Genomic DNA, 20,446 nt, shown 5'->3' on the forward strand with positions numbered 1-20,446 from the left:
CAGATTCTGACTATCAGCCGATGTAGACAAGCGGCCAACCTGTCCGGGCCCATCTTGATGAGTTCGGCTCCGATACCATCCTTGCCAGCAGCCTTGTTGTTCTTGAGCTGTTGAATGGCATCCTTAACTTCTCCCATCGTGGGAGCTGGTTGGTTTCCACTGTCCGCTGTGCTGACGTAGCCATCGCCTTCGCTGACCTGATCTTTTGTGTCTGTGTTCTCTGCGCCATTTAGGTGTTCATCGTAGCTTCCACATTTCGATCACCTCGCGTCCGTCCGTCAAGATGCTCCCATCCTTATCCCGGCATATTTCAGATCGCGGCACGAAGCCTTTGCGGGATGTGTTGAGTTTCTGATAGAACTTCAGCGTTTTTTGAGAACGATACAGCAACTCCATCTCTTGGCATTCCACCTCTTCCAGGCGGCGCCTCTTGTCCCGAAATAGGCGGGTTTGCTGTTTCAGCTTCAGTCTGTATCGTTCCACGTTTTGTCGCGTACTACGCTGCATTCTTCTCCTCTAAAACCTCTTGGAACTCTTCGTCGAACCAATCGTTTCTTGAGCTCTGTTCCACATATCCGATGATGCTTTCGGCAGCGCCGTTTATGGCTGCTTTGACTGTCCTCCAGCAGTTCTCAAGAGGGCCCCTATCGAGCTCGCCCTCATCCGGCAACGCTGCTTGCTGAGCGTACGCATTTGCGACATCCGGTTATTTTAGTCGCGCTAGATTGTACCGAGGCGGGCGTCGGTACCGTACATCGTTGATGACGGATAGTTTTGGGCGCAGTTTCACCGTCACCCAAGCCATCACCAGGTAGTGGTCGGAATCAATGTTGGCGCCACGTCGGTTATGTCGGAGAAGTGCCATCGATTTGCAATTATGACTGCTGAGGTGATCTCCAGGTATACCGATACGGGAGGCTGTGCTGGAAATAGGTGCTACGAATGGCCATATTCTTGAAGGCGGCAAAATCTATCAGGCAAAGGCCATTCTCGTTCGTCAGCTGGTGGGCGCTGAACTTTCCAATCGTCGATCTGAACTCCTCCTCCTAGCCAACCAGAGCGTTCAAATCTCCCGCCGTGGCTTGGGCAGCGGTCGTACTCGCGTTTGAGCTGCGCGTAAAATGCGTCCTTGTCATCATCAGTGCTTCCGGAGTGAGGGCTATGCACGTTTATGATGCTGAAGTTGAAGAACCGGCTTTTGAGCCTCAACTTGCACATTCTTTCGTTGATCAGCCACCACCCGATCACGCACCTTTGCATATCATCCATCACTATAAAAGCTGTTCCCAGCTCACGTGTGTTGCCGCAGCTCTGGTAGATGGTATGATTACCTCTAAACGTTCGCACCATTGCTCCTGTCCAGCACACCTCCTGTAGCGCTACGATGTCGAAACAGCGCATCTTCAGTACATCGGAGAGTGTGCGAGTGCTCACGATGAAGTTGAGAGATTTGCAGTTCCACGCACCATGTTACCAATTGCTAATCCATTTCCGTCGCTGTGGTCTTTGCCGATTGTTCCGGTCCGTATTCTCTCGTGGCGTTCCTGTGCTGATGTGTTTTTACGATTGGCTTGCAGGGCCTGACACCAACCCCCTAGATTTCCGGAGGACCATTCCCCCTAAATGTTCGGAGGACCATAGTGCGCAGTTTAGCTTAGAGTCCTTATATGGCACTCGGACGATGATCAGCCGCCCCTGACCCATTCCAATGTATTGATATGTGTAGTCAGTCTAAGCTAAGCTATAATGTTTAACACATTTTAAAACGGAATTTTTGTTTAATTGTTCTTAACACAGGTGATTTACCGATTCTCGGCAGCTACTGACTGAATAGAATTGATACAATTGTCTTCTTCTTGCCATTTACGTCCCCACTGGAACAGAGCCTGCTTCTCAGCTTAGTGATCTTATGAGCACTTCTACAGTTATCAACTGAGAGCTTTCTTTGCCAAAATTGCCATTTTCGCATTCGTATATCGTGTGGCAGGTGCGATGATACTCTATGCCCAGGGACGTCAAGGAAATTTCCATTAAGGAACAGATCTTGGACCGACCGGGAATCGAACCCAGACACCATCAGCACAGTTTTGCTTTGTAGCCGCGGACTCTAACCACTCGGCTAAGGAAGGTCCCTACTGATACAATTATCTCAATAGTGATTAAAAGAAATTATAACGCTGTTCTGAACAGTCATCCGGTTGGTTTCTTGTGTATGGGGGCATAGACAACTCATTCTTCTACCTAAAACCAATATGGCATCATAAGCCAAGATGGACGTCAGATTTTTTCGCCTAAATTTATACTCTTGTTCTTCACTCGACTCGAAGAAAACACCAACGATCGAAAACTTGTTTCTTTTCCTTGATGAATGTTCGAATCCTCTGAGCAGAATCTCAAATAGAGAAACTTTAAAGTAGATGGAGTACCGTGTACCTTTTAATTCCACTCCTAAATGCTTATCTTTGACAGATACGCGTATTTGGACTACCACTTGCAGTCTTCTTCAGTGTCAGTTACTCGTATCCACTCATACGAGTAACTGACACTGAAGAAGACTGCAAGTGGTAGTCGAAATACGCGTATCTGTCAAGGATAAGCATTTAGGAGCGGAATTAAAAGGTACACGGTACTCCATCTACCTTAAAGTTTCTCTACTTGTTTCTTTGTTTGCATTTATTGTACTCGTCTTATCGTCAAAATCGTAAAACATGATTTAGTAAATCGTTCATTTCAAAGGGAAAATATCATTGCTCACCAAGTTTTTGTAGCTGCTCTTACTCAGTTTTTCTCAGCTTTCTGATGGTTATCTCAAATTTCAAAACGAGCGGTGCTCTAATGGTGAAAAAATGTTTTTAAAATAGCCGGCATTTTTTGTTTAGCTTCAAATGACAGGTACGTCCTTTCTCTATTATACGATGCCATTAAGTTCGCTATGTATTCCAAGGGAAATATGACCTATATCATACAAAGAAACACCTAAAAAATAACCTTAATAATAGGCTTTTTCGCAAATTGTTTAGCTGACTGGCGTACGAGGTGTCCACCAATTTGAGAAAACCGAAAGGACCACCCTCTCGTTTTAGTATATACTAGCGATCAGTGACATAAAATTGGAATTCTAACTAGGAGTGCCGATGGCGAGGTGGTTTCAGCGATGCTTAATTAATTAATTAATTAATCATTGATTTAAACTGTGGGAGTTAAAATTATTTAAGTAGATGAAAAAAACTTAAAAGTAAAAGTAGAATACTTATAGGTATTCTACTAAACAGCTCGAAGATTTATTATAAAATTATTTGTTTTGAAGGGCCTTTCTAGATATTTTCGAATAGAGCATAAGGACATTTATTACCCTCATTGAAAACAATCTCTTACAGTGGTTTAAAAAATCTGGATATAATTGTACCATTTTATCCAAAATGTCTGAATGCGTATTATTTGGCAATATATAACTCGCTTGATTTGCTGTTTTATGTTTAAAGTTTATCAGAAGATTTTAAGCAACGGTTGAACGTGAATGGCACTTTACCCCAATTATCTCCATTTAAGCTCACCGAGTTGCCTCTCGCATGATGAGCCGCTGGATGTAAATTGCATATTTACATTGCATTTAACTTTCGATCTATTGTGGGACCGAAAAGGTCATCCCGATAAACCGCTGAAAGCTTGTCGTGCTTAATCGCGACCATATGAAGCTTGACGACAAATTGCACTACTGCAGACCAACAGTGTGTGCCGATGAAAAATGACTTTTTATTTTCAAGAAAAAAATATCTCAAAAACTAAAAAACATACATCGCTAAAAAATTGACAGTAAACGTAAAATTTTCTGAACTTTCAGGAAAAAAAATGAGAACAGCAATAGCCCTTTTGGTCCCAAGGCCTTCAAAACACGAAAAAAAACGGAAATTATTGTTTTATATTTTTCATGTAAAAAAACATATTTTGTGAAATTTTATATTTTTCCTGAAAATTTAAAATCTTTAGCTTTCATTTAGTCCAAAAAGATTGAAAATCGATCGAACGGTTCAAAAGTTATAATTGTTTTAAAAATAAAAATTTTGCAAAATCGTGATTTTTCTGGTCACATTATTTTGGAAATGGTCACCCTAATCAAAAAATCCCAATAACACTTCTTCTTCTTCTTGGCATTAACGTCCTAACTGGGACAGAGCCTGCTTCTCAGCTTAGTGTTCGTATAAGCACTTCCACAGTTATTAACTGAGAGCTTTCTTTGCCAAAGTTGCCATTTTTGCATTCGTATACCGTGTGGCAGGTACGATTATACTCTATGCCCAGGGAAATCAAGGAAATTTTCATTACGAAAAGATCCTGGACCGACCGGGAATTGAACCCAGACACCTTCAGCATGGCTTTGCTTTGTAGCCGCGGACTCTAACTACTCGGCTAAGGAAGGCCTCATAACACGTGTATCCTTATTTTGGATTAGGAACAAAATAGCAAATATTCACGGAATTCGGTGACCCACTAAACCCGATTTTCTTGGAATGGCTGTATATTAGACTGGCCCAGCTCAGTATGGGAGAAAAATAAAGTTTAATGATTCCACGGGGCACCCCCCAGGATTATTTCTTGAGGTTAGAGGAAAGTTTTCTGAAAAATTCAGCTCATTTGGTCGTTCCATGAGCTGGCGCATTTGAATTGAAGTTAATATGGGATTTTCAGCTCAAACATATGAGCAACAGCACATCATCTACTGTTTGGTTCAGGAAAATTGATAATCGCGTTTAATTGGACCCAGAATGTCAAAAACACTACTTGATGTAATAGCGAAAAATATTGTAGAAGATTGTACCATGATCATAATTAATAAAGTTGGTGTTTTAACCATCTGAAGTATATCATCCAATACTGCTTGTATTTCTTCAACATAGCTTGGAGGTAGCCACTAAGCGCATCATAGCCACCTATGACGCTGGGCGAGCTGAGGCACATGTCGCATGCATATAAGTGACTGTACGGGAGTGCTGATCTAAGCCTAACTTTCAACAACTGAAAGAGTAATGAAAATGAGATTAAATACAGATACAACCTTCTGCAATTATGTTCATTAGGGTATCAACTAGTGTATTTGTCATTCTGGGCTTATTTGAACGCGAACAATTAGTATACGGAACGAAACAGTGACATAGGATCAATTTTCAATATATTTTATATAATCGAATGCGCCAGCTGATGGACCAACCAATTGAGTTGGAATTTTGAGAGAGCGTTTTTCTTACCCTAACGCTCATATCTAGAGGGTGCCCCGTTGAGTTTTACAACTTTTTTGTTTAAGGGCCAGTCTACTGTATATGATGATCTATTTTCAGCAGAAAAATAAATGTAAATTCCAACGACTAATCTCTTATTTTTCAATTGAAAACACTGTAAATTTACACGATCATGTGAAATTCAAGGATTTTTATTTGAAAATTGTATAAATACTCATTAAAGTTTACATGTCGCTGTAACAGTACGTGAATTTGGTTAATTTTTATAGTAGCCTTCAGTTTACATTACATTGACATATAATTTACGTTTTTTCTGTGTAGCGCATTCTGTATGTTTTATACTAAAATGACAGCATAAAAAGTTATATTCTTATATAACTTTTTATGCATGTTATATCATTCTTTAAAGAAATCTTCAGCAAATTACACAAAAAAATGGAACTCGCCATACATTTTGATGAAGACGCCCTTGTAGTGGACAAAGCAAAGTTCAATTCGACTTCTTCACTAGTTAAAGGTTTTGGATGGATCGGAAATACATGAAGAGGGGATCGGTACTTACCTTACCTTACCAGTCAGGCTTAGGCCTGGGTGGCCTCTGCTGTACGTAGGAGACGTCTCCATTTGACTCGGTCCATGGCTGCCTGTCGCCAGCCACGCATTCTGGGAAGGGTCCGTAGATCGTTCTCAACTTGATCGACCCATCTTACTCGCTGCGCACCACGTCGTCTTGTGCCGGCCAGATTGTTTTCGAGAACCATTTTCAACGGATTGGTATCCGGCATTCTGGTGACATACCCGGCCCACCGCAACCTCCCAATTTGGACGATGGTTGGTTCGCCCAGCAGCTGATGCAATTCATGGTTCATTCGCCTTCTCCACGTTCCGTCTTCCATCTGCACTCCGCCGTAGATGGTCCGCAACACCTTCCGTTCGAAAACACCAAGGGCGCGTTGATCCTCTGCACGTAGTATACATGTTTCGTGCCCATAGAAGAGTACCGGTCTAATCAACGTCTTGTAGAGCTTCGTGCGATAGCGAACTTTGCTCGAGCGGAGCGTTCTACGGAGTCCAAAGTAGGCACGATTTCCAGCAACAATGCGTCTCTGAATTTCTCTGCTGGTGTCGTTATCGGCGGTCACCAGTGAGCCCAAATACACGAATGCTTTGACAACCTCGATTTCATCACCGTGAATATAAACTCGAGGTGGGGGGCGTGCCGTGTCTCTCTTGAGCCCTTCGCTATCATGTTCTTCGTCTTCGACACATTGATGTTCAGTCCGATTCGCCTAGCATCGGCCCTTAGTCGGATGTACGTATCCGCCATCGTCTCAAAGTTGCGTGCAACAATATCAATGTCGTCGGCGAAACCAAGTAACTGAACGGACTTTCTGAATATCGTGCCACTCGTGTCTATCCCCGCTCTTTTTATCATACCCTCTAACACAATGTTGAACAGTAAACACGAAAGGCCATCACCTTGCCGTAACCTTCTGCGAGTTTCGAAGGGACTCGAGAGTGGCCCTGATACTCGGGCTACGCACATCAATCGCTCCATCGTTGTTTTGATCAATCTTATCAGTTTGTCCGGGAAACCATATTCGTGCATGATCTGCCATAGCTGTTCTCGATCGATTGTATCTGTGGAGTTTAGATAATCAACGAGAAAGGAATCACCCTCCAAGCGATGCTCACACAACTTACCCAGCCAAGTATCAAATCGCAAGTGAGGCAGAGTGTGAATGCATCTAATGTGCAAGTGACAGCACGGCATAAAAATTAACAAGGCAGTCTCTTTACTGATGTAAATATCAAGTTTCATTGTAAACATGTGACGTCACTCCTATCGTACCATATACCTTCCGGACCACTAGATCATTTTTTTCGAAAATTTGTTCGAGGTGGATAGGAATGACGTCGTCAAGTAGCTGTCAGTTTTCGGAATATATCACCTTCTTAATTTTAGTACACCGTGAGTGACAGTATTACGATTGTTAAGAAAATTTTCCGGTTTGCGGTAGCCGCAGAGTTCTACCGCAGCTGTCAAAGTTCTACCGCAGGCTTCGAAATCATTCCATCATTGAAGCAAACAGTTCAATCATAGTATGCTTGAAAGAGAAAACGCTATGAAAAATAGCAATAAACAACGATCATCAAGACGGTATCCAAGGTATCATTGAAGCCTACTGATGATTCACCAGTGCAAATCACTGATGTGACAGCTGCGGTAGCTTTTCGTTGCACCGTAAAACGGAAAGTTTTCCCTAAAATTGCAATATTGTGTTAGTCATGGATACCAACATTGACAATAAGACAATCCGCATCACAGAAGAACGTCTAAAACCGATTGCTGTGATCAACCCTCATGCCACTTATTAACGCAGTGGATTCTGTATCCAACAGTATCATAGGCCGATTTAAAATCGATGAATAAATGATGTGTGGGTACATTGTATTCGCGGCATTTCTGCAACAACTGGCGGATGGCGAATATTTGGTCCGTTGTTGCTCGTTCGCCCATAAATCCTGCCTGATATTGCCTAACGAATTCTCTAGCAATTGGTGATAGACGGCGGCATAGAATTTGGGAGAGTACCTTGTAGGCGGCGCTTAAAATTGTGATCGCACGATAAGTGGCGCAATCCAACTTGTCGCCCTTTTTGTAGATGGGACACACGACACCTTCCATCCGCTCCTCCTCCCAAATCTTGGAAATGACCCAGTGCAGCGCTCTTGCCAGTGAATCACCACCGTATTTTAGCAACTCGCTCGGTAGTTGGTCCACTCCAGCGGCTTTGTTTGTTTTCAACCGTCTAATCTCCGTTTCTACCTCTTGGAAATCTGGAAGCGGAAGTCTTTCGTCGTCTGCGTGTGCTCCCAAAGTTATTTCCGTGTCACCTTCGCTACTGGCCACATCACCATTAAGGTGTTCGTCGTAGTGCTGCCGCCACCTTTCGTTCGTTCGTTCGTGAGAAGAATTTCGGCACAGTCTCTGCACATATCGGCTAGTGGCACAAAGCCTTTGCGCGAACGGTTAAGCTTCTCGTAAAACTTCCGTGTGTCTTTAACAAGGAAAATCCCTTCCATCGCTTCGCGATCTCGTTCTTCTTGATGTCGCTTTTTTCTCCGGAAGATCGAGTTTTGTCAGTTCCGTGCCTGTTTAAACCGTGCCTCGTTCGCTCTCGTGCGGTGTTGCAGCATTCTCGACCATGCTGCATTCTGCTCATTCTTCAACTGCTCGCATTCGCCGTCGTACCAGTCGTTTCACTGATTCGGGGCCGCTGGACCTAGTACTGCTGTTGCGGTGCTACCTATGGCGGATCTTATGTGCCTCCAGTCATCTTCAAGAGTGGCGGCGCCAAGCTGCTCTTCCGTTGGTAGAGCCACTTCCAACTGCTGCGCGTATTCTAGGGCTTCTTCTGAGTTCCTTAGCCGCTCGATGTCAAGTCGCGGCATTTGGCTTCGACGCGAGTTGGTCACCGTCGAAAGTTTTAAGCGCATACATACAGCAACTAGGTAGTGATCCGAATCTATATTCGCGCTGCGGTATGTGCGAACATTTGTAATGTCAGAGAAGAATTTTCCGTAGATTAGAACGCGGTCGATTTGATTCTCGGTTAGGTCATCGGGTGATCTCCAGGTGGTCTTATGGATATCTATGCGAGGGAAGAAGGTGCTTCGGGCTACTATACCACGAGAGGCTGCAAAGTTGACGCATCGTTGGCCGTTGTCGTTAGATGCGGCGTACAGACTGTTCCGCCCGATCTACATCTCCACTCGTCCTACCTGTGCGTTCATGTCGCCAACAACGATTTTCACGTCACGTGGCGAGCATCCGTCATAAATCTGCTCCAGCTGCGCGTAAAACATCTCCTACTCATCGTCGGGTCTTCCTTCGTGTGGGCAGTGTACGTTGATGATGCTGTAGTTGAAGAAACGGCCTTTTATCCTCATCTTGCACATCCTTGCGTTGATCGGCTGCCACCCGATAACGCGTTGTCGCATCTTGCCCAACACTATGAAGCCAGTTCCTAGCTCATTTGTGGTGCCACAGCTTTGGTAGAAGGTAGCCGCTCGATGCCCGCTTTTCCACACCTTCTGTCCAGTCCAACAAAGTTCCTGCAGCGCTACGATATCGAAGTTACAAGGATGTAGTTCGTCATAGATTATCCTGTCGCAACCTGCGAAACCAAGTGACTCCCGGTCGTATTATCTCATATGTTATTCGCAATAAGGTTTTTTACGGGTGGCTTATAGCTGTGCGCGATTCAGCATTTCTTGCTCAGCCACTGGATACTAGAACAGACGCTGTTTGAGCCGCACCTCCTGGTGATCAGACGCTCGAGACGTACCTCCTCAATCTAAGTAGCTGATGTCAGAAGGACAACAGTGCCCAGGCTGCACTACCAGCTAAGTACGCAACCCTTAGCTGGCGGTCTTTGTCATCGTTTGACCCGTGGAAGCGTGAGGTAGGAACTTGTGAGGACCAGTGCTGTGTTGCACCATTTACATCCACTATGCGGTTGTTGATTTGCCCAGTTATCGTTTGAATTTCATCTCACTTTTGAATAAAGTTTAGGTATAAAGCAGTGGGATTCATTCACTTCTAATCTGACCGTATGATTGCCAACAAAATTGCGGTAGAGTTTCGTCAAAGAACGCAAGTTCTGTATGTATGTTGTTGATTTTGGTGTAGTCTGGTCGAACTAGCACTTGTTAGGGTACAAGAGTGACCTAATAAGACGCTGTCCATAAACCTCCATCTTCATAGTCTATTGTCCATAAAAATAGCAAATAAGGTCCTCCTGAATGAACTTGCGATGTACTCAAATTTTGGAAGACTGTGTGATGAAACCTGATGGAATGCTAAGGTTGAAGTTCGTAATTTTCATTTTGGAGATCACTTCTTTGTGTTCAATCTAACTGCCGTGTGGTTGTTCAAAAACTGAACATGAATACGAGAGCAATAAAATGAACATTGGCGAACGCTCATAGAACATGAGCGTTCAAAATGCATCTCTGGTTTCCAATCGTCCAATCCACCGACCAAACAGTAGAATGAGTTTTTTTACCTAGTTCGCACTCAACATGTTGAATTTCGAGGCTACCACTAAAACCGATTACGCATACTCTTATTCTTCTTGTTCCTGGCGTTACGTCCCTACTGGAACCGAGCCTGCTACACATCTTAATTATTTAGGATTTTTTTCTAATCCGTTTTTGATAACATAATGATCAGGCTTCCGAATTCTCACTCACTCTCACGATAATGGATTTATCCCTCACAGCAATTTTCAGCGATCAGCTGCCTTGCGATTTTATCCGTCCACAAAACAAAGCGAAAATAGATAATTGCACATTTCCGCAGCTGTGAGAAGTTTGTTTTCTCTTTCTCCGATCCATGGAGAATTTTTCCTGTATCCATCGCCACGAGCAGCAGTTGCTGTTATGCACCAAATTAACCACTCCTTTCGTCAAGTTGGTGTGGTAGCATGGTTAGCGTGCACTCATCGCGGTTGTTTTTAGCAATGTTCTAGGTTCGAATCCCGTCGCCGGCACTAGTTTTTGTTTATCCACATAGTGATGATTCTCCGGAGCAGTTGGTGAGCGAAAATATGATGGAGTGAAAAACAAATTATCCACAGAGTGGAGTGATTTTCGGTTATCCACCATCGTAGCTCCAGGGAAAATTAGTGTGAGCGATAAAAGATGTTCACGCGTGGAAGCGAAAAAAGCATTCTCCTTACGTGCGAAAAATCGTAGATTTCGCATCATTGATACGAAAATTCAGAACCCTGATAATGATTCTTCGACATGTCTTTGAAAACAGGAATAATGAATCATTAATTTGTTATGAACAAACATTTTTTTAACCAACCATGCAACAATGCACGTTGTTCATTGAATGAAGTTTATAGATTTCGCGTTGGGACATTATTAATTCTTGTGAAAAAGCAGCAAAATTTAACAGCTGCCTGCCTGCCTCTCGGCTTTGTCCCAATGTGGACGTAAGGCCAATACTCAAAAATCTGGCGGCCTTTTTGGAATTCGACGCCATCTTGGTTTTAAGCGGTTTGAATGTTTTTTTTTACCATCTTAGCGGTCATCATCATTATGAGGCATCCATTGAAAAAACAATCAGATTCTTTCATTTTCATCTTATCTCAGCTGTTCAATTCATTGTTCATTTCAATCAATGGTTTTGGACCAAATAAATGAACGAATAAATGCTATTCCTGAACTTGAAGATGTACCAAAGAATCATTCTAGTACCCAGTCTTCCGAAATCATCATTGCACAAAAGAGATTTAATAAGCATGTCTTGGAATTTTTTTTACGGATTCCTGTGAAATCTCAACAGCTGAACAGTTCGGTAAAATAAATTAACGGAATACGGTAAATTTTTACAGTATTCCGTAAAAAATCACCGGAATCCGTTAAATTCCGACGAAGTTACGGTGTTTCATTTCACCGAACTGTTCAGCTGTTGAGATTACGGTGAAATTCACCGTAAGAGCTTAGTGTGTATGATCATTTGATGTGAAGCATTGCATCATTGATGTAGATCATTTTAGCTGCCATTGAATCGAATGTTTTTGACGATGGAATAATAAGTAGATGAAAAAACCGAATTTAGTACTATACCATTTAATTCCACTAGAGTTTGTATCCTTTGACAGATACGCGTATTTCGACCTCAACTGTAAGGCCGTCTTCAGTGTCGTGTACTAGACTCGACTTAATGCTTGAAGTGATTTCAAGGATCGATTCAGAAAATGAACACTAAGAAAATTATGTGATCTACCTACGTATAACGATCCATAAAAAGGATAAATTATTTTCTTCGAAAAAATTGACCATAGCGTAATTATCTTTAGGAAGGTGCCTTGAATGAAGAATTTCAAGAATGTCTATTTAAAGAAGTTGGTAATGTCAAAACGATTTCGGTCGTGATATCAGCTAAAGCTGAATTGTAATAGGTAGGTGTACCCGTTATGGATGTAGTGGTTCCCTATTTCGCCATACGTGGTAACTTGAATCTCTCCACATTTAAACAGATTTTGTGGGTTGCAGCAATGAGATATATGATACATCTTCATGTGGAAACATTCAAACGGACTTGAAAAAAGTGAAAATTATAGAAATTTCACATATGGCCAAATAGGGAATCGCTATGGCCATAACTGGTACACTTTCCCTACGTGTGCCTTATGAGGGTGATTTTCGGTGAAAATGTTTCACGTAATAAGTGAACTGCGCCATGTAGAGGTGGTCTACCCGCATCACGGGTACTCTATATTGAAGAGCCTAGTTACATTCAGTCATAGGTGAATCGGGTGAGTTGATACGAGCCGAATGAAATTATGAAAGTCGACTCGCTTAGGACTCGCTTAGAAATGACAATTTCAGCGTGTGTTAACAATATCTTTTAAGTTTATTTGATTAAAATTAAATCTACAAAGCACTAGAAGTGTTCTTGGGCAGCATTGCAAAGGCACAGATCCGGTACAAGTCTTGCTGGAAACATGATTGGTCGATTTGCACAACAATATGAAATGTTAATAATACTTTGTTTGCTTGTAAGGAATGACAAGCAAACAAAATATGTGTAACAAAATTCAATAAAACCTTAAGCAAATTAAATAAACTTTTGCCTTATATTCTTCGTAATTCTCAAACGCGTACAACTGCTGACACTTTGCAAGTTTTTCAATCACATAATGAAGCGATAATCGCACGGTTACTATGCCTACTACCCATGTTCGTCCAATGTAAGGAGCTGATATTTTTTAGATCATTGATGCAGTATTTTCCCGAAATGATAGGAGCAAATCAAAGCAATGTTGGATTGGGAAAAGAGGAGTGTGTATTTTCCTACTCCTTAAATTATTGATCGAAACAACGCAATGCAAAGGATATTTTGAAGACTGCTAGTACCAAATAAAGAATAAAAGAAAATTCCTATTTAATTATCTGTTTTTATAACGAATTAAGCTGAGAAGCAGGCTCCAATCCAGTAAGGACGTAACGCTGTAAAAAAAAGAACAAGAAGAGTAAGCGATATGATAGCAATGGGGCTCTGCACTGTTTTGATTATGTGTGGGATTTTGACGTTTACTGGCCTTGTTGTTTACTTATTTCATGGTAGAGTGAAAGAGAGAGGATGATTTTTGTGCAGAGCCCCATAGTATTAAAAAAGTGCTAACAAGGTAAAAAAACTCATAGTAGAATGATTAAAATCAAGATGGCGTTAAAATCCAAGATGACCGCCAAATTTTTTCACTTGAATTATTGTCCTTATTCTTTGCTCGACTTGAAGACAACACCAACGATTGAAAACTAGTTTCTTTTCTGATATTTTCATTGATTGCACTCGCCATAGACGTCAAAAACGTCATTTTTTTCTCAGCTTTCAGAAGGTGACCTCAGAATTCTAAACGAGCGGTGTGCTAATGGTGAAAAAACGGATTTTTCTAACCAAATTCAAGATGGCGGCGAAATTCGAAATGGTCGCCATTTTTTTTAGTCTCAGATGAAAGCTTTATCTTTCCTCTATACGATGTCACTAAGCTTGCTATGTGTTCCAAGGGAAATATGAGACATATCACGCATAGAAATACCTATGATTTATCAACAAATAGGCTTTTCGCAAACTGTTTAGCTAGCTGGCGTAGATACTAGAAATCAGTGACATAAATTGGAATTCCAACGATGGGTGCCGATGGCGGCCTGGTTTCAGTGAGAATTGCTCAATGTTAATCAATTGTTTGTCTTATTAATTTGAATCATTTTACAGAAAGGCATATTTCTCTAAATATCTCTATTATTTTTATTTTGTTTTAATTCAAAATACAATCAATTTTGTCAACATTTTTAATTTGCTTTATTTGTCATAGGTAAAAAATAACATGAAAATTAAATCGTTCCGGATTTTGTGCCAGTTCTACAGTATTTTTGAAACAGTTTTGGCAAATAAATTGGATCGTGAAATAATATGGAAACTCTCTGAATTGTCGCCAAGAATGCCATCGATATAAGCATAAGCATAGATGACCGTACAATTCGTAGTTGCTACTCCGTGATTGACTAGAACAATCGAAGTTGCACAGAGATTTAATGAATGGGGTTTTGGATTAGCTTACCATTCTCAATATGCACAAATCGAGAGCTCAAATTTTATAAGTAAATAACGGCGCCGGCCACGTCCTTACGGTCATCGGGGAAGGGAAGAAATTTTGGTTCAACAACCGTTGTTGTCTGCATCTCCACAGTTGTCATGGGAAGGATATTGGGTTAGTGGGATAAGGTAGAGATCTGAGAGTCACCAATGTTTGGTGATTCATGATATAATCACACCTAACCGGATTCGCGAAACAATTCAATAATTGCATTGTACGCCGAACAAGTGTTCGTCACTTACCCACGCAGGAGCAAGTGACACGATCAATAGATCAAACACTACTAACGAACCGATCACTTTTTCACTACTGCACTACCGACGCGCGACATGTTTGATCCTGTCCTCATCGCCCGCCCCCGCAGGAGCAAGCATCAAGGACTAAAGATCTATCGAATTGATCACTTTTTCACTACTCTGTCGCCAAAAATGCCATATGATGACAAAGTTTTGGAAAGAATGGTCTCCAATTTACCCTATTTCACAAACAAGATTTGTATTATATAATTTCACAAAAAGAAAACATCGATCGCAAAAGATGCGTAGACTTGGATGATAAAACGTGAAAGTTAGATGTGTATGCTACATTGTTGAATAATTGGCATGGTTTCATGACTCGTAGTCATGATATCACGAAACATAAAATGCTATGATTTTATGACGCCTTGTTCATGAAACCAGCAAACCATTTTTTTCCGTGTATCTTACAGGATTCAATTTTTTTTAATTATATTCTGTATGTTTTATTCCTATCAAAATTTAAAAATATTTTGAAGAGTACCCAACGAGCTATCCAGATTATATCGTGCACATTCGCCTCCAGCACGTGAGCAAACTACAGACTTCCAGAGTGCACCGCATGGTGCACGCTGCAAACGTAAGCCGGTAAATTGCGCGCCTCAGCGTGTCATTGTTTTCTCAGCTTAAGTCTCTCACGCTGTTTGTTCGAAAGATGGATTCGAGTGATTCTAGCCGGTTCTCTCTGGCTCGGCTCTCTGTTTGCAATTTTACGCCAATGATATGTTTCTTCATTCAATTACCATCGAAGCTGCTGAGTGTTTTCAATCTCCGGCTCCGCCAGAATATTCCTTCGTTCGTTGGTATATAATAACGGTGTCGCGTGGAACAGGTTTCTCAGTTTTCACCGCGATTCCAATCGGTTCTGATCGTTCTGTATTAAGTTTAGTAGTGAGCGCGGTGGTGCGGTTTCCGATCGTGATTGTCACGTTTTGCGTATTCCAGTGATTGATTCTCTCCGTACAGTGTTAGTCATTTTAAGTGAGGTTGTGAATCCCCGAATTAGAAGCCGAGTGCGACAATGTCCAAATTCAGTATTGATTTGCAAGAGCGACAAAGGTTAGCAAACTATATTCCAGTTGATGTCGTTGGCTTGTTTACTAGCTGAAGAGGAAGGAAAATTATGATGTGATTATGTCACATTGATTCAAGTATTAACGTATGATGGACGCATCAGAAACGGAAATGGTCCATAACCCACAGGATATTGGAGCTTTTCTACTCAGTTTAAAAAAGAAAGAAAAATCGTATTATAAGCTTTTAGAGAATAAGATTGCTTCTACACACAATATTATGATCAATTTCTTATACAGGTACCCAGAGTACATCTTGAATATGTTAATGCATGGTATCTCTAATAACACAACACACGATTTGAATGTAAGAAAACGGAAAATCGTTGCACCATATTAATCAAATATACAGTGTCGGACAAAACTTAAAGACCATTCAATTGAAAAATTTCATATTCGCTGAACTTCTGTATTTTGAATATATTGCTATTACTATTTTGTGTTTCTTAATCTCTCTGAACATTCAATTAAAGAATAACACATTTGCAGAACATAACATCAGCAACTAGAGTATGCAGCAACGTATGAACATAAAGAGCTTAAAAAAATGTGCAAGCACTGTTGAATGCTATTTCTGTGATCAGAAAAGCAAGACATTTAGAGTCCTTTAGAGGTGAATGATCCTATCCAGAATGCCAATTCCCCAAATATCCCGTTTCTCCGAATAGCCCACTTCCCCTAAAAATATTTGGCACTCACAATAATTGTCATTACTTTATACCAGTGAATCAATTGTCATCCAACACGCAGCAACAAAGACATTTTCATCTCCTATTCTTGTTGCAACAATTGTATTCCGCAACATCAGTTTATCACCACTTGAACAGAATATGACAGTGATCGATCATCACGTGCGCAGCGATTTTCTGGGCTCCGCATTGCAATTTTCGCAAACTTTCTCTGTGTTGATAAACATTGGTACATTATCGAACAGCATCCATAAAACAAATTTTGTTTTGTGTGTCAAATAACTGATTAATCGCGAGTTGAAAAGGTTGCAACAATGTAGCGTCCTGTGATTATCATAACAATTTTGCATTCGGTTGTATCCCAATTTGCAAAATTGGGGATAAACGGTTGTGAGCAAGCTTGCTATGTTCTTTTTTTTTTCGTTTCTTTTGATGACAATTTGATTCACTGCTTTATACATTTTACGCAATTTTTATAGTATGAAAAATTGATGAAAAAACTTCAAAGTAGATTATCACAAAACTAGGTTTTTCCGACTGACATCCCTTTGCTTCTATCCCCTCAATTTAATGCCAGCCTTTACCATAAGACTAAGAATGCTTTTCGTCGGGCTGGTAGCGACTGAGTGTCTTCAAAATAGGAAATGGAAGACCTCAAGCCAAAAAGAGAAAAAAAAGGAACCATAAAGAGACCTATTTGGTCCAAGAACCAAGAAAACAAAATGAAATCTAATAGGAGCCAGTAGATAAGAGTTTGACACTTCATAGCATCAGAGCAAACTTTTCTCTGATAACCTGGGTTTTGGAACAAAAATTAAATTTCTCTAAAAAATATTTCAGAAATCATCTGAATTCTTCCAGCAATTCAGCAAATTTTTCAAGGAAGTTATTACTCCTCCAAGATTTTATCCAGTGATTCATCCATCGGTTTCCTTGGGACATCCTCTAAGATTCCCGGTTTTTGAATTCTTCCAGGGAAATGATTACATAAATTACATACTAAAAAACTGCTTATCTAGTGTTTTGTTTTGTTGAATCGTGGGAAGGACAATCCTTTGACTGTCCTACCCACGTGTTTTTGTGCGTAGTACATGTCCTACCTGTCCTACCTACTTCCCGCGCCACTGATCTGAACAAACATAACATTCAATGTTGGTTAGAATGCTATTCAACAATCACACGACGCGACGCGAGACAAGACACAACACTTATGGTTCTTACAAACGTCGCGTCGTGTGATTGTAATATAGTTCTTACATTGCACAAAACCCAAAATAATGAATGCTATTCAAGTTAGAAACTTCGAAACAAAGTATCATAGAAATCGATTAAAATTTGGAAAGGTTTGTTGTTTCAGACGTAAAATTGAGATTTTCGATCGAAGTTTCATGGCATGAAACAAAATTAAAAAAAAAATTGTGAGATTTTTGGTCTATAGTAGGCAAAATCTCAAACCATAATGTATGGAAAAATAAGCAAATTGCCTAAAATCCACACATAATGTTCAAATTTAATGAAATTTGTCTGATCGTGTGAAAAAAGTCGCCGAAATTTCACGTTTAAACTTAGTTTTGGGAAAAACTGTTTTTTTTTTTTGAATATGTTACAATCTGGGAGGGAGAAACCCATACAAAATGTATGTACGTCAAAGAGAGCCGAAATTCGACTGTCACGAACTATCATTGTGAGCCGCTATCTTGAACAATGGACAAATATGATTAAGCGTGTAATTGACCAAAACATGTTTTTGTATTTCATCAATAGTGACAAATATCAAATGAGAAGCAATGCATGCTGATTCAAAAGTATTTTATTCCGATTGATTATGCAATGTTTGAATTAAAATTAGTATGTGTCTTTCTGCAACCATAAGTTTATGACTGGTAATAGGATGGGAGGGAGAAACCAATACGAATTTTTTGTACGTCAAGGTGAGCCGAGATTCTGCTGTCACGAACTGTCACTGTGAGCCCAGATCTAAAACAATGGACAAACATAACAAAAGCGCGTAATTGATTTAAACGTATTTTTGCATTTTTTCAAATGTGACAAAAAATCGATTGAAAAGCTATTCATGCTTATTCAAAAGTAATGTCACAATAGCACCTTTTTTCCTGATTGAATATAAATTGAATATAAATACGCATTATTTTACTTTTTCCAATAAAAACGAAAATTAAATGCACAGAAAACTTTGGCCCTTTTTCCATGTTTGTCTAGAACGATCGTAGGAACACAACAAAAGAAATCTAGCGATTTTCATCAAGTCTGCCTTGATTGTCGATGGTAAGCTGGAGTTTTCTTGCAATTCGAAATAACTTTGTGTCATATTTCGTGTGTAATATCGGTGCCTCCCTCCCAGGTAATAGGTATGCTTATCATAAAAGTATTGATATTCTGTGTTCTAGCCTGGGAAATTTCGCTTACACTAGATTCGAACTTTTGCCCCACCTTACTCTAATGGAATTATGTTTTGCAGCGCATTTTTCACGAACTACTTGTTTAAGGTACACCGGGGCAAGTTGAAACGGCTGGGGTAAGGTGAAATGGGTATTATAGTGAAATGTTATATTGTGTATTTCTTTCACCACTGGACTGCGAAGTGCGGTCTCATAAGTGCGAAAGTGTGAATAAAAGTGCGGGATTGCTTCGAATCACGTTGGCGTCATCAGAGCACTTATTCTCTGATTTACAAAGAATAAGTCCCCCAAACATACCGACCCGATTTGATGCCATTGCACACTTTTATTGGCGTTTCCGCACTTGTAAAAACTACTGCGATAGTCCAGTGGTGAAAGAAATGCGCAATATTGATGAATAATTCAATTACAGAAATATTCATTTCACAGATGAAACACACTTTTTGAAAAGAAAAATCATGTTCCTGCTAATTCTCATTACTATTGTTATATTCTCCAAATGCGTTATTCTTAAAATTGAATAGTTAAAGTAAATTTAGTACTTATAATTACAATGGTAATATGCTAAAAGTATACCATTCTATCGATTTAAAAAAATAGTAAAGTAATCTCAAAGTTTTGTATCAGCTCTTCCACTAAGTTTCGTTCTACATGTTACACTAGAGAGGAGATTAGGGTTCAAACTAGCTTCTTCTCTCCAAACAAGCATCTCCGGCGCGATAACCTAATCAAGCGCGAAAAGGGTAATAGTGATAAAAGTGAGGCCAAGACCAGCCTAGAACGGAACGTTTACCTGCAGCAATATAATGGTTGATGCTTTACATATTTCGTAATCTGTGACTAAACAGACGCTGATTGCGAAGCTGGCGCGCGCGCGTGTAATGGGCAATCGGCTCCATGACCATCGAATTAAGTGTAATTTTCTCCATCTCAGTCAAGCGCTGTCGAAGACAACCTGCTAATTAGTTCGGTTGACGGTTGAAAAGTGATCAGCAGATGAATATGGTACTGAATGTGTAATAAGGCGTTTCTAGTGAAAAGAACCGGGAAGTGTTTGTCATCCGGTTGGTACGTAAGTATGGATTAAATTTACAGTGTTGGTACTAGAACAACCGAAGAGTGTCGAACACAAATGGAAGACGAGTGACCATTTACAGCTGATTGTAACACGACCCACATGTAGAAAACATTCTATTTTGCCAGTCACCGTGAATCGAATTAGATAACCATAACAGAATCATATATGATGATGTTACATTTCTGGAATAAATGTGTAGAGTAAAGTGGGGCAAAAGTTCGAGTGGGGTAAGAGTTTCTTTTTAAGATTTCTAGCTCAATTCAAAACAAATCTTATAAATGTCATGGTGGTTCGAATGCTATTCAAGTAAAAGACTTTCAATCCAAATATCATAAAAATCGATTGAGATTTGGAAAAATTATGGCTATTTGTTGTTTTTCGACGTGAATATTGTAATTTTTGGTCAAACTTTCGTTGCATGGAACCAATTGAAGATAAAATCTTTTTCAATATTTTATGTAAGGGCGTTTCTAGGCC

General features: G+C 40.3%; 1 protein-coding gene across 3 annotated transcripts in view; it reads left to right on the plus strand.

Annotated features, from left to right (window-relative positions):
- LOC5579337 (gamma-glutamyltranspeptidase 1) overlaps positions 1 to 20,446 on the plus strand; it is a 171,012-nt gene that overhangs the window by 58,343 nt on the left and 92,223 nt on the right. Inside the window, exon 1 of one of the 3 annotated variants that reach the window (XM_021848651.1) lies at positions 15,532 to 15,768. The exons of the other annotated variants lie outside the window; for them this stretch is intronic. Within the exon in view, the coding sequence (XP_021704343.1) occupies positions 15,731 to 15,768 (38 nt within the window). The 5' untranslated portion in view covers positions 15,532 to 15,730. Of the gene's footprint in view, positions 1 to 15,531; positions 15,769 to 20,446 lie in introns of those variants that run through there. 3 annotated transcript variants of the gene reach the window in all.

Source organism: Aedes aegypti, chromosome 1 (assembly GCF_002204515.2).
Source record: "Aedes aegypti strain LVP_AGWG chromosome 1, AaegL5.0 Primary Assembly, whole genome shotgun sequence".
Taxonomy (NCBI): Eukaryota; Metazoa; Arthropoda; class Insecta; order Diptera; family Culicidae; genus Aedes; species Aedes aegypti.